Raw genomic sequence first — 15968 nt, forward strand, 5'->3', positions numbered from 1 at the left:
GTTTATTGAATTCATCATCATAATATTTTCCTTTTCGTATTTTCTCGTCAGATCGTGCGCAAGCATCGTAACTATATTTCTCACTCGTTGAGCATGTACCTAGAAGGAAAATTTCAGTCCGCTAGAATCATACTCAGTATGTGAAGTTATTTCTTGATTTCAATGAGTAGCCCATAAGATGTGACGTACGATTTGCCCTTCCCATTCCTCGTTTTTGGCACTGGACATAACCTACAGTACCACAAATGTCCCTTCCAACCAATATCGGAAATTAAAACAAGTATTAATAAACCTTTGGTCGTCCAATATACGTCCTACCTCTTTCCCTTATCTCATGAAAATAATGAAGCAGTTTTTTTAGAATCTAGAGGGCAAGAGAACAAACAGAAAGGAAAATATGATGACGGTAGCCATAATGGTCCAAAGCTGAATACTGGAGGACACTTTCTTCTGTAATTAAGGAACATTATTCAGATTTTTAAAAGAAATCCAAGGAACCATTTTCTTGTAAAACTGTTCACAAAATTTAGTTTGCGTTCCAGTTTTAACTATTTTTACGCGATATCCGGCGACATTCCCGAACGTTCGCCCATAATGGCACCTTTTAAATTTTGTGCGTAACGGCGAATACTAAAATAAGACGATTAGCGGAAAAAAATACTTCAGTTTTTATGATTTTATCACACCACTGTTCATGAACTGTAGGAGGTATAAAAATAAAAGTGAGCACTCTCATTTCCAGAACAAAGAAAAATCCGTTGACACTGGCTTGGGTTCTCTATAATATGACATTAAATGTACCGAATTCAAGAACTAGTAATTTGAAATTACCCCAGCTGAAACTATTCCACCTCTTTCAGGGACCGTCCTGTAGCATGTGCGTTCCCTCTACTAACACTTGTAGAGTGTCATACGAGCTATGGGAGCACAGGGATGCTCTCGTAAGCTCATTGAGCCAGATGTCAGTCACCAGGTCTTGACCCAACTGCGCTTTATATGAGAGCTGGTAAAAAACAGGGTTTTTCAAATGACAGATCACAGCAATCAGTTGTCCTTTTCTTGTAGGTTTTGTTCGGCAAATCTAGATTTCGGCTAGTGCATAGCCACTATCAGTGCACCATTTTATCTTATCAGTGCATGTTCTAAGACGTCAGTCCCCTGCTGTTCGGGCTTCTGTCACAGTTCTTTTAAGACTACTATTTTATACAGTAGTCTTGAAAGAACTGTGACAGAAGCCTGAACAACAGCGGACTGACGTATTAGAACATGCATTAATATGATAAAATGGTGCATTGGTAATGGTTAGGCACTAGCCAAAATCTAGATTTGGCCAAAACCTAGAAGAAAAGGACGACCTATTGCTATGCTCTATCATTCAAATGTCATATCACAGTCGTTGAGTGCACCCACGTTCCTAATGGAAGGTAACCTGATGAAAACAAGGGTATTTTAAAGAAAGAACCGAGTGGGTAAATTTGGGTTTTATGGGCTTTATTGCTTTTTTGGTACTGTTTAAACACTTCAGTTTAAATTACTGTGATTAATTCATTCAAAGCTCAAACACATTCTTACAACTACTTTATCAGTGCCCATTATCTTGTCCTGCCTGCACTTCATCCCTTGAATCTTCTCCACCTACAGGCTCGTTTGGTCAAAATTAAGATATAGTGCAGGTGAGACAACACCCGGGAAATTAGCGAAGACCTATAAATTATTGCATTTAAAATAAATTGTAGTTTATAGCCATTGTGATTAACGGCCTTGCTGCAGTGGATATACCGCTTCCCGTGAGATCACCGAAGTTAAGCGCTGTTGGGCGTGGCGGTACTTGGATAGGTGACTATCCAGCCGCCATGTGCTGTTACCATTTTTCGGGGTGCACTCAGCCTCATGGCCGGCTGGAGTGGCTGAGCGGTTCTAGGCGCTTCAGTCTGGAACCGCGCGACCAGTACGGTCGCAGGCTCGAAACCTGCCTGGGGAATGGATGTGTGACATGTTCCTAGGTTAGTTAGGTTTAAGTAGTTCTAAGTTATAGGGGACTGATGACCTCAGATGTTAGGTCCCATAGTGCTCAGAGCCATTTTAACCATTTGAACCACTCAGCCTCATGATGCCAATTGAGGAGCTACTCGACCGAGCAGTGGCGGCTTCGATCAAGAATATCATCATAACGACCGGGAGAGCGGTGTGCTGACCCCACGCCCCTCCTATCCGCATCCTCCTCTGAGGATGACACGGCGGTCGGATGGTCCCGGTAGGCCACTCGTGGCCTGAAGATGGAGTGCTAGCCATTGTGACTCTTCATAAAGTTAAAATTTTTTATGAAACTGTAAATGTTAAGTTGTCTAACTGTGTTTTCATATTGCAAGAAAAGTTAAAAACATTAATAAAATAAATTATGACAGTAAATAGCTATCTTCAGAAAGTATGTTGGCTCTTTTGAAAATGTGTAAGGCTAGCTATGTGACTTTTGTATGTTAATTAAATTTTCAGAATTACATTTAACTGAGTTTTTAATTTTCTTTTGAACCGCATTGATGTTCTGGGTAGGACTAAATTACAACAGCCCTGCTTCTACCGGGCCTTGGCGGTTGCGAGTAAGCGACAAGACAATAACAAAGTTGACGTGCGAGTCTGAAGGTTGAAATGATCAGCTCCACTCACGAGAGTAGTACACCAACAGCCCACCACCTTCGCCGTTTTCGAGATGCTCGTTTCCAGTCGCCAAGTCATGACAGTGTGCCCTTTGTCAAAGTCCGATATTTCTGTGGCTTTCCCCATTTGCTGCCCGCATAGACTCTAGAATGGTTTCCCATTCGTCTCTGCCCCGTCTGCTCTCCTTACCAAACTAAGTTTTCACATTGACTCCTGACTGCACTGAATCTCGCGATGGCCAGTGGCCGTAATGTTTGGGTAGCCAGAGTATGTGGCAGCTGGTGTTCTCGTGTTGCAGGATGGATGCTGCTTGTTCTGACCTGGAGGCGCCTCCCGTGTTCCGTGTCCCACCGCCGCCGCTGCCACCGTTCCCGCAGTCAGAGGCGGGATGCGACCTCACCTGGGAGGAGACCTGCCACCTGCTACAGGTCAGTGCCGTAACAAGTTCGCTGCTTGAATCTGTGCAGTTTGTTCTCCGATGTAGCGCACTGTGTCGGACAATTCGCTCTGCAATGTACTCACAAGCTTACTAACTTCTAGCAATCCTTCGGTATGCTTAAGACTAGTGTTGCGTCAATGAATAGTTGGATGAAATGCTATCCCACTTCTCGTCTACGTCTGTTTTGACTTACCACGATCGTAGTGCCGGTCGCGTCAAGTACTGTTTATGTGGTGTCACCTGAAGAAAGAGGTATCAAGACAAACTCGGTACCTCACGTCTGAACCACAAGTAAGCTCACTCACTGCCAGACGCAGCGACGAATGAGAGATATCAGCGTAGGCAAGCTTGCAGGAGTTTCCATACGCCGCCCCTGCTGAAGAATTACTTCATAGCGCAGTGCCGCCCGGCCTCTCTGCAATCATCGCCGAAGACGACAGCATTGTCTCGCTACAGAGCCGCCAGAGTGAGACTTGTATTGTTTATTGTTATTTGTACATTGAGAGAAGACACTGTTATTATGTACTATATTAGGCCAAACGTTAGTGTCCAGTGACAGTAAAAAATGTGATAGACAGTCGTCTGGAAATGGTTCAAATGGCTCCAAACACTATGGGACTTAACATCTGAGGTCATCAGTCCCCTAGAAGTTAGAACTACTTAAACCTAACTAACCTGAGGACATCACACACATCCGTGCCCAAGGCAGGATTCGAACCTGCGACCGTAGCAGCAGCGCGGTTCCGAACTGAAGTGCCTACAACCGCTCGGCCACAGCGGCCGGCACAGTTATTTGGACATGGGTTATATTAATGTTAAGTACTTCATTTTGTTCAAATTATAATAAAATGATCTAATATTTTGCCATTCGGTCTTTTCCCTGAAAGTAGTATTCGGACAGGGTTCTTTGGCCTTTTGAATAAGGTACTCTAGCAGAGACCATCACCGTGGTTTTTGAATTGTGAAATATGGGTCCAAAAATTACTTCTGGTCTAAAGCAACAGGTAGAGAAAAGAATTTAACTTAAAGACGAACATAGCATTTGTTTATCATGAAAAAGCGTTCTGCGAATTCAACAGACGTCTGCTGTGGCAGATTATGGAAAGAAGTGGCTTCCCAGCGTATGTAATCAACAGTCCAGAAGCTAGTTACAAAGAGTCAAAAATTACAATCGTAGATGAAGATAACTTGGCTAAACAATTAACAACCACACGGAGAATTATACAAGAACATGACCGGTTTGCAACTCTATTCAACAGCTACACAGTTAAAGCTTCGAAAAGAAGTATCACCTACAGCATGAAGATCAACATGGACAAATGTTTTAATACTCTGTTGTAAGCAGATGAGGGAATAGTTAAAAAGATAAAGATAATAATCTTAATTTGTTGGCTTGCAAATATAATGCGATCATCCCCACTAATAATACAATGGTTATGCCACTCAAGGGAAAATCGCTTATAAGGTCGAAAATCGTAATGAATAACGTAATGCAGGAATAGGTAATCCGCTTCCAGTATCTCTCCTGTGTCACAGGTAGCAATTTAGGCAGTGAAATTGATAACAAGATTGTACAATTTAAAACATTCTGTGAAGACTTAGTTACACAAAAAAGGCCACGAAAGAGACACAAAGTTATGGCAGTACTTACTATGTTCAACGAATCTGAAACCTGGGTTCCTACGCAAATGGATATGAAAAAGATCTGGACTGAAGAAATGAGATTTCTTGATTGCGTTGAAGGGGGCACCGGAGAATATCGTTACACAAATGAGGACATTAGATGTGAATTACGAGTAGATTCAAAGCATAAGAAAGTAGATCTAAACAGAAACAGATGGTGGAAACAGACCAAGACAGGTAAAGTCACCTAATTCTTTTATGAACAAGAAAATTTAGAAAGAGAAAAAGTTTGCGAAAAGTGTTCGGAAAGAAGGATCCTTTCACACTTTCGTCTACGTATTCTGTCACTGAATCGTTGTGATGCGAATTTAGTTGTAAAGTTGTATCAGGAACTGCGAACTTTGTCTAGAGCGCACCCACTTACACTTACCTGGATGCTTCAGGAAAACTTCCAGACAACTGAACTTGCCTTCAATGTAATAACCTCCCATATTGGACAATGAAAGAGGTTCGGTATATACACCCATGAACAGCTTCCACTTTCACACTAAAAATGGTTCTCTTCACTAGGGTACCAATCCAATAGATATAATAGGCTTCATATTTTATAAAATCTATTTGCAAGCTAAATACACTTAAAGTGTGATTCAACAAGTAGTAGGAATTAGAAAGAAATGTGGCGGTATATTACAGTAACTTATAGCATACTTAGTACATAAATTATTTCCCCCTGTAATGAAAGAAGGAGAATATAACCATGTAACTAAGTAACAAGTGGTTAGAGAACTTTAACAAATGACGCTATTTGCTCTTAAATTGCTCTAGCTTCACAAAAGTACTTCTCGGTCTCTAGACTTAAGACCACGATACACACCGAAAGTGGGTATATAGTGAACGATGATATTTTTGATCGTGACACACATTAATGTTACCTCTTGTGCCTCTCACCTACCGAGCGGGAGAATAAAGCTGACTTTGCGTAATCTGTCATTTGAATGTTTTTATAGTCATTGTTTCCTAGATGGCAATATATTGAGGACTGAAGACCGGTTCTTGAAATTGTCACTACTTTTTAAATACGATATTTTAATTTTCTATCATTACATAGTACCTGATACAGGGATTAGTGATCACAAGGTCGTTGTAGCTAGGCTCAATACCGTTTCTCCTGAATCCACCGGAAACAAACGCAAAATAATTTTATTTAAAAAAGCGGATAAAGTGTCACTAGAAGCCTTCCTAAGAGACAATCTCCATACCTTCCGAACTGACTATGCAAATGTAGACGAGATGTGGCACAAATTCAAAGATATAGTAGCAACAGCAATTGAGAGATTCATACCTCATAAATTGATAAGAGATAGAACTTATCCCCCGTGGTACCCAAAACAGATCCGAACGCTGTTTCAGAGGCAACGGAGAAAGGATGCGAAGTTCAGAAGAACGCGAAATCCAGAAGATTGGCTAAAATTTACAGACGCGTGAAATTTGGCACGGACTCCAATGCGAGATGCCTTTAATAGGTTCCACAACGAAACATTGTCTCGAAATTTGGTAGAAAATCCGAAGAAATTCTGGTCGTATGTAAAGTACACAAGCGGCAAGACGCAGTCAATACCTTCGCTGCGCAGTGCCGATGGTACTGTTACCGATGACTGTGCCGCTAAAGCGGAGTTATTGAACGCAGTTTTTCGAAATTCCTTCACCAGGGAAGACGAATGGAATATTCCAGAATTTGAAACACGAACAGCTGCCACCATGAGTTTCTTAGAAGTAGATACCTTAGGGGTTGCGAAGCAACTCAAATCGCTTGATACGGGCAAGTCTTCAGGTCCAGATTGTATACCGATTAGGTTCCTTTCAGATTACGCTGATACAATAGCTCCCTACTTAGCAATCATATACAACCGCTCGCTCACCGATAGATCTATACCTACAGATTGGAAAATTGCGCAGGTCGCACCAGTGTTTAAGAAGGGTAGTAGGAGTAATCCATCTAACTACAGACCTATATTATTGACATCGGTTTGCAGTAGGGTTTTGGAGCATATACTGTATTCACACATTATGAATCACCTCGAAGGGAACAATCTATTGATACGTAATCAGCATGGTTTCAGAAAACACCGTTCTTGTGCAACGCAGTTAGCTCTTTATTCGCACGAAGTAATGGCCGCTATCGATAGGGGATCTCAAGTTGATTCCATATTTCTAGATTTCCGGAAAGCTTTTGACACCGTTCCTCACAAGCGACTTCTAATCAAGCTGCGGGCCTATGGGGTATCGTCTCAGTTGTGCGACTGGATTCGTGATTTCCTGTCAGGAAGGTCGCAGTTCGCAGTAATAGACGGCAAATCATCGAGTAAAACTGATGTGATATCAGGTGTTCCCCAGGGAAGCGTCCTGGGCTGCTGTTCCTGATCTATATAAATTACCTGGGTGACAATCTGAGCAGTTCTCTTAGGTTGTTCGCAGATGATGCTGTAATTTACCGATTAGTAAGGTCATCCGAAGACCAGTATCAGTTGCAAAGCGATTTAGAAAAGATTGCTGTAAGGTGTGGCAGGTGGCAGTTGACGCTAAATAACGAGAAGTGTGAGGTGATCCGCATGAGTTCCAAAAGAAATCCGTTGGAATTCGATTACTCGATAAATAGTACAATTCTCAAGGCTGTCAATTGAACTAAGTACCTGGGTGTAAAAGTTACGAACAACTTCAGTTGGAAAGACCACATAGATAACATTGTGGGGAAGGCGAGCCAAAGGTTCCGTTTCATTGGCAGGACACTTAGAAGATGCAACAAGTCCACTAAAGAGACAGCTTACACTATACTCGTTCGTCCTCTGTTAGAATATTGCTGCGCGGTGTGGGAACCTTACCAGGTGGGATTGACGGAGGATATCGAAAGGGTGCAAAAAAAGGGCAGCTCGTTTTGTATTATCACGTAATAGGGGAGAGAGTGTGGCAGATATGATACGCGAATTGGGATGGAAGTCATTAAAGCAAAGACGTTTTTCGTCGCGGCGAGATCTATTTACGACAACAATTTGTCCTTTATATTTGGACTGTTGAGCTCCGTGGCCGTGGATAATGATATTTCACTGTAAAAATACAGCAACCAGCCACTTTTTAATGCGTTTTATTTATGCCAATATGCATTTCGGGTTTGCACCCATCTTCAGCTGGCAAATTACATGGATTCTTCAGTTACTACAGTAGTACAATCTCGACAGCAGGATCCAAACTGCTGTCGAGATTGTACTACTGTAGTAACTGAAGAATCCATGTAATTTGCCAGCTGAAGATGGGCGCAAACCCGAAATGCATATTGACATAAATAAAAAGCATTAAGAAGTGGCTGATGGCTGTATTTTTACAGTGAAATATCTATTTACGAAATTTCAGTCACCAACTTTCTCTTCCGAATGCGAAAATATTTTGTTGAGCCCAACCTACATAGGTAGGAATGATCATCAAAATAAAATAAGAGAAATCAGAGCCGAACAGAAAGGTTTAGGTGTTCGTCTTTCCCACGCGCTGTTCGGGAGTGGAATGGTAGAGAGATAGTATGATTGTGGTTCGATGAACCCTCTGCCAAGCACTTAAATGTGAATTGCAGAGTAGTCATGTAGATGTAGATGTAGATGTATGCCAGTTCTCTTACACTCAGCCATCAGTGAAACCCGAGACATTTCATGTCCCCCTTCTTTATAAATGTTCAATGTATAGAATTCATGCAATGTAATTTGTTCCGAGACTTTCTGCAACATTTCACTATTGGTCATACAAGTGTTTTCAGGCGCTCTCTTTCGTAGACAAACAACAGTGTCTAAGCATCCTAAAAAAGCAAGGAGATCAGGCTATCATTTGCATTACTTACATGTAAACCATAGTGATCGTTCGACAGTGTACCTCTACATAGTTTTATTTATACAAGGTCAGTCACATTAATACGACCACCTCTTACGATCGACGTCAACGTGCAGTAACCACTGTCTGACAGCTGGTGGCAATATGAGCGATGGAGGGTATATAAAGCGAATAGGGGAACGCGGAAAAAGAGTGCAGTCGTTGTCGTAATACGGAAACTAAGTTATTTATCTGACGTCCAAAAGGACATGGTGGCTTCTGGAAGAAGGGTGGAAGCATTTCCGAAACGGCAAAGTTTGTAAACTGTTCATGTGCTGCCATGGTTAAATTATACTGTGTATGGCAAAATGGCTGTATCCAAAACCGACGCCGAGGCAACTGCAATGCACCACGGGCCATAGACGACAGGGATGAAAGACGGCTTCAGTCCGGAACCGAGCTGCTGCTACGGTCGCAGGTTCGAATCCTGCCTCGGGCATGGATGTGTGTGATGTCCTTAGGTTAGTTAGGTTTAAGTAGTTCTAAGTCTAGGGGACTGATGACCTCAGATATTAAGTCCCATAGTGCTCAGAGCCATTTGAACCATTTGAACGACAACTGCGGTGAAGTGTGCGGCCGAAGCAGATGAACCAAGGGGCTGCCAAAAGTGACCATCAACGACCGTTTAGAGAACGTTGCTGCGTACAGCCCTCCGCAGCGGTCACCTTATTCATGCATGCATGCGACGAAGGCTGGAATTCATACAGTAACTCAAGTGGCCGTTCACTGAGTGGCGGCAGGTGGACTTTCCAGATAAATCACGTTTACGCTCCATCAGATGGCCTTTGGTGTATATGGAGGCAAAAGCCTGAAACTAGACATTTTGCAACCGTCTTCGGAAGGGTCCAGGCCGGAGGAGGGAGCTTTGTGGTCTGGGGTAAGTTTTCGCGGCATTCTCTGGGTGATATCGTCATTCTGGAAGGCACAACGGATCAACAAAATACGCATCTCTCCTTGGGGACCCTCACCACCAATCTCCCAATATTTAAAGCCAGTGGAGATTCCGTGGGACCACCTCCATTGGGTTGTTCGCGTCAAGGATCCTCAAATGAGAAATTTAGCGCAGTTTTCACTGGAGTCGGTGCAGCTCGACATCCCCGTCGGTATCTTCCAGAACCTCAGCGACTCTCTTCATGCGCACCTCGCTCTGCAAAATGCGGTTATTCAGGCTTTTGACAGGTGATCGTATTAATGTGACTGTCAGTGTATGAAACATCTGATTCTTAACGATTACTCATGTAGTTAGAATCATAGCATATTTAACAATTCGTGAACGGTTTAAATTTACGTTTCTCCCACTAAAATTTAGCTTTCAATCCTCACAACATTTTCAGTTCGTTCAAATCTGGTTGGACGTTATTATTGTTTTTATAGAATAACATTTCCTCACAGACAATATAAGTGTTTGCATCCCCGTCATTAGCATCTGGCGTGACGAGAAATAGCTTCATTAGTTTTTCCCAAAGTGTACCCTAAATGACTTGCGTGCACGGTTCTTCAGTCAACATGGTGTGATGTGTTCTAGCGTGAAGATTTTACCTACTGTATCCTGTACGACTTCGGTTTTTTTTTATATATAGTAAACGTGGATTTTCTTATGCATTGAGAACTTTCTAAATTTTCCTTTAAGCCAGCGGCATGATTCTTTGGTTTGAGTTTCGGACAAGGTGACGACTTCTATTTCTGCATCTCCTTATCGCGAAAGTTTTCGCTTGAAGTAAGACGCTTGAGGGGACCAAACCGGTTAGTTTGTAATGACAGCAGAAGCTTTATTGAAGCGTCTCGCCTTTTTGAGGTATCTTCAGAATTTTTTTCATGTACAGTGGGTAACGCATTACATCTACATCTACATCTACATGACTACTCTGCAATTCACATTTAAGTGCTTGGCAGAGGGTTCATCGAACCACAATCATACTATCTCTCTACCATTCCACTCCCGAACAGCGCGCGGGAAAAACGAACACCTAAACCTTTCTGTTCGAGCTCTGATTTCTCTTATTTTACTTTGGTGATCATTCCTACCTATGTAGGTTGGGCTCAACAAAATATTTTCGCATTCGGAAGAGAAAGTTGGTGACTGAAATTTCGTAAATAGATCTCGCCGCGGCGGAAAACATCTTTGTTTTAATGACATCCATCCCAACTCGCGTATCATATCTGCCACACTCTCTCCCCTATTACGTGATAATACAAAACGAGCTGCCTTTTTTTGCACCCTTTCGATGTTCTCCGTCAATCCCACCTGGTAAGGATCCCACACCGCGCAGCGATATTCTAACAGAGGACGAACGAGTGTAGTGTAAGCTGTCTCTTTAGTGGACTTGTTGCATCTTCTAAGTGTCCTGCCAATGAAACGCAACCATTGGCTCGCCTTCCCCACAATATTGTCTATGTGGTCTTTCCAACTGAAGTTGTTCGTAATTTTAACACCCAGGTACTTAGTTCAATTGACAGCCTTGAGAATTGTACTATTTATCAAGTTATCGAATTCCAACGGATTTCTTTTGGAACTCATGTGGATCACCTCACACTTTTCGTTATTTAGCATCAACTGCCACCTGGCACACCATACAGCAATCTTTTCTAAATCGCTTTGCAACTGATACTGATCTTCGGTTGACGGTATACACTCCTGGAAATTGAAATAAGAACACCGTGAATTCATTGTCCCAGGAAGGGGAAACTTTATGGACACATTCCTGGGGTCAAATACATCACATGATCACACTGACAGAACCACAGGCACATAGACACAGGCAACAGAGCATGCACAATGTCGGCACTAGTACAGTGTATATCCACCTTTCGCAGCAATGCAGGCTGCTATTCTCCCATGGAGACGATCGTAGAGATGCTGGATGTAGTCCTGTGGAACGGCTTGCCATGCCATTTCCACCTGGCACCTCAGTTGGACCAGCGTTCGTGCTGGACGTGCAAACCGCGTGAGACGACGCTTCATCCAGTCCCAAACATGCTCAATGGGGGACAGATCCGGAGATCTTGCTGGCCAGGGTAGTTGACTTACACCTTCTAGAGCACGTTGGGTGGCACGGGATACATGCGGACGTGCATTGTCCTGTTGGAACAGCAAGTTCCCTTGCCGGTCTAGGAATGGTAGAACGATGGGTTCGATGACGGTTTGGATGTACCGTGCACTATTCAGCGTCCCCTCGACGATCACCAGTGGTGTACGGCCAGTGTAGGAGATCGCTCCCCACATGCCGGGTGTTTGCCCTGTGTGCCTCGGTCGTATGCAGTCCTGATTGTGGCGCTCACCTGCACGGCGCCAAACACGCATACGACCATCATTGGCACCAAGGCAGAAGCGACTCTCATCGCTGAAGACGACACGTCTCCATTCGTCTCCATTCGACACCACTGGAGGCGGGCTGCACGATGTTGGGGCGTGAGCGGAAGACGGCCTAACGGTGTGCAGGACCGTAGCCCAGCTTCATGGAGACGGTTGCGAATGGTCCTCGCCGATACCCCAGGAGCAACAGTGTCCCTAATTTGCTGGGAAGTGGCGGTGCGGTCCCCTACGGCACTGCGTAGGATCCTACGGTCTTGGCGTGCATCCGTGCGTCGCTGCGGTCCGGTCCCAGGTCGACGGGCACGTGCACCTTCCGCCGACCAATGGCGACAACATCGATGTACTGTGGAGACCTCACGCCCCACGTGTTGAGCAATTCGGCGGTACGTCCACCCGGCCTCCCGCATGCCCACTATACGCCCTCGCTCAAAGTCCGTCAACTGCACATACGGTTCACGTCCACGCTGTCGCGGCATGCTACCAGTGTTAAAGACTGCGATGGAGCTCCGTATGCCACGGCAAACTGGCTGATACTGACAGCGGCGGTGCACAAATGCTGCGCAGCTAGCGCCATTCGACGGCCAACACCGCGGTTCCTGGTGTGTCCGCTGTGCCGTGCGTGTGATCATTGCTTGTACAGCCCTCTCGCAGTGTCCGGAGCAAGTATGGTGGGTCTGACACACCGGTGTCAATGTGTTCTTTTTTCCATTTCCAGGAGTGTATTACAGCATCATATGCGAACAACCTAAGAGAACTGCCCAGATTGTCATCCAGGTCATTTATATAGATCAGGAACAGCAGAGGTCCCAGGACGCTTCCCTGGGGAACACCTGATATCACTTCAGTTTTACTCGATGATTTGCCGTCTATTAGACATAAATAGCTAAAATTTTTGGTGCTAAGATATGACCACACTTCTAATTTTGACACATAAATATAGCAGTATTCTGAAGATCGCTCACAAAACGTGTAAACAAAGATTCTGCTGCCATTACAACCTAAAATGCTTTTCCTACTGAAGATATAGCACGATTGCTGTACCTTGGCCATAGAATGGGAGGATTTATACAATATAAAAATTGTGGATTCCGAAAAATTGTTAATATCCAGGACCACAAATACCCAATTCGAGTTTCGGCTTATCCGCAAGCCATCTTCAGATCATAATAATTTACGTTGACTAGTGTGCAACTGTCAAATTTGAATGAGCAGGCTCAAATGATTCAAATGGCTCTGAGCACTATGGGACATAACTTCTGAGGTCATCAGTCCCCTAGAACTTAGAACCACTTAAACCTAACTAACCTAAGGACATCACACACATCCATGCCCGAGGCAGGATTCGAACCTGCGACAGTAGCGGTCGCGCAGTTACAGACTGTAGCGCCTAGAACAGCTCGGCCACCCCGGCCGGCTGAGCAGGATCGTTTGTTATACAGTCCAAAGCAACATTGCTGTAAATTCTTACAGAATAGTAGCTCGTCATATATAAGACACATGGACACTTTTCCTTCACTTTTTTTTCAGTAGCTGCTTATATTTTATGACCCACCGTCTAATTTCTGTGGTGGGTCGTATGTTGCCACTTAGCCGCTGTGACTGGGTCCGGGGACCGGCTCCCGTCCCCACTCACACCGTTGCCCGTGTCCCGCCACGTGGAGGCGGGCTCTGTTTAGATCCATTTGATATCTTTTTTTTTGTGCAGCATTAGAAAAACTTATAACTAATACAAAATCAAGTAAGATATTAATAAACAAAACGAAATTAAATATTTAGAAAGAAGGAAGGAAGAGAACTGAGTAGGGATGGGATAGGTATATATTGCCCGTCACCTGGTTGTGGGCGGCGGCCCGGGTCTTGGAATGACCCTCAAGACGCTGGCCGTTGCTCACCATGCCTTTAACATCTACCATCCTTGAAATTACCTTAACTAGAAGAGATTAGGGTACGTTAGAGCTAGAAACTAAGACTAAGACCTCCATGTCCAGCCTGCTAAACTATTTACGATATGCAATAGAGAGGTAACTGATTTTGTGCTTGGCTCAAAGTTGCTAATGAAAGGGTACTTGTGGTAAAAGTAATAAGGTAATGACGCTAACGGTTTGTGTTGAGCCTACAAGGCTCCTAGTAGAGTACATCAGGCGCAACTACCTCCTGGCCCCGCCGACAACACGACCTGAACGGTGGTTTTCCCCAATCTACCATAGGTATCCGTCGGGTTGGGCTCAAAAGAGAGGAACCACAATTAAGATCCTTCCATCCAGGACGTGCGCCGCCTCTTACCAGGGGGGCGTAGGTCCCTTGAAGAGGTGCCTAACTTTAAGCTTCAGGTCAGAAGTTGTTAGTGTAGTGGACGTTGAGGTATAGGCTGTGTAGGTTGGTTGTACAAACAGTTCACGCTGAGGCAATGAGACTTACAATGATACGTGGTGTGGCAGTTAGCACCTTCCGGCCCCGCCAGCAACATAGCCTGAGCGGTGGTTTTCCCCGATCTACCATAGGTATCCGTCGGGTTGGGCTCAAAAGAGAGGGACCACAATTAAAATCCTTCCATCCAGACTGTGCGCTGCCTCTTAACGGAAGGCGTAGGTCCCTTGAAGAGGTACCTAGCTTTAAGCTCTTATTAGACATGGAGATGCTGTTAACTATTTACATATAAGGTGCAGTCTGTTTTATGGATCATCCGCGCTGGACGCTTCAATATCTGTGTTGGTGCCCTGGTCTTTATGTGTTTCTTCTTCATTACTCGTGGTGCTAATCATATCTGTGTCCCCCTGGGCATCGTGACGTCTGTTTGGACCGACTTGCCTTCGGTAGGGTCTGTTGCGCAAGTATTCTATTTGTTGGATCTTCGAGATTTCATCCGTTAGTTTGTTGAGTTCAGTCCTCCTTTCCGGGTCGCGTATTATGGCATGTAGTTCGTACTGTGTGTTCAGGCGATTTATGTGTACTGTGTGTCTTATGTTCGTACGTTGTCCACAGAAGAAGACAGTATGTTCAGGGGAACCTTCTTCCCCGCATGTGCATCTATTAGTCTGCTGCAGACTCACGCGGTACAGGTGCGTGGGATAAGGGCCATGTCCTGTGATGAAAAGTACCATACCGCGGCTGGGATCAATATGTTTTAGTTTTAGTCTTTCCCGGATGTCAGGGAAGAAGTTGTGTACACGGCGGCCCTTATCGCTGTTGGCCCACTCGCTCTGCCAGGTATCCACTCGCCATGCTCTGAGTTGGCGTGTTGTCTCAATCGGTACACCAGTGATCTGCCGAACCTGGTCTATTCTCTCCATCCTAAGCCAGTACATTGCTGCGCGGTACCTGATGGTGATATCTATGGGGAAGATTCCCATGACGACACATAGTGCGTCATTTGATGTTGTGTTGAATGCCCCTGTTAGTTGAAGTAGAACATTTCTTTGGCCTCGACGTACAATGGTTTTGTTGGTTGAGAGATTTAACCTGTGGGCCCACGTACTGGCAGCAAAGCATAGTACTGACTCGAAGAGAGCGCAATGGTATGCTAGTGTCACTGACAGGGGTAGTCTGAATTGTTCCGAATTTAGCCTAGCCAGTTTGTGTAGTATCTTTTCTGATTTGTTTGTGCATATTCGCATGTGTTCGTGGAAGTTCAATCGTTCATCAATGTATACTCCTAGATAGCGTGTGACTGCTAGTCTTTTTATGTTTGTGTCCCCGATTTTGACTATTGGGTTCCTGCGCAGGATACCCTTTAGCAATGTATAAGATGTATAAGTTGTTTTGTTTCCTGCTATCTTTAATTTATTATCTGTGGACCATTGGGTTATTGTTCTAAGTGTTCCATTGGCTCTTTCTTCTAGCTGGGCACGGTTGTTTGCTGAAACTACGACGAGTAGATCATCAGCATAAGCGACAACTCCATCTGTCAAGATGTGCTCCTCTAGTAACTGTAGGAGCGGTTCTATAACTATGTCCCAGAAGATGGGGCCGCAGATCGACCCTTGTGGACAGCCTTTTCTAATTCGTTTAATCACTTTCTGGTTGTCCATT

At 44.3% G+C, this 15968-nt stretch overlaps 1 protein-coding gene across 1 annotated transcript in view; it reads left to right on the top strand.

Annotated features, from left to right (window-relative positions):
* Positions 1-15968, top strand: part of LOC124613213 — a 446582-nt gene that overhangs the window by 369593 nt on the left and 61021 nt on the right. Inside the window, exon 2 of the mRNA XM_047141886.1 lies at positions 2954-3083. Coding sequence (XP_046997842.1) covers positions 2955-3083 — 129 coding nt within the window. The 5' untranslated portion in view covers position 2954. The remainder of the gene's footprint in view (positions 1-2953; positions 3084-15968) is intronic.

The sequence above is a fragment of the Schistocerca americana genome, chromosome 4 (assembly GCF_021461395.2).
Source record: "Schistocerca americana isolate TAMUIC-IGC-003095 chromosome 4, iqSchAmer2.1, whole genome shotgun sequence".
In the NCBI taxonomy this organism is placed as follows: domain Eukaryota; kingdom Metazoa; phylum Arthropoda; class Insecta; order Orthoptera; family Acrididae; genus Schistocerca; species Schistocerca americana.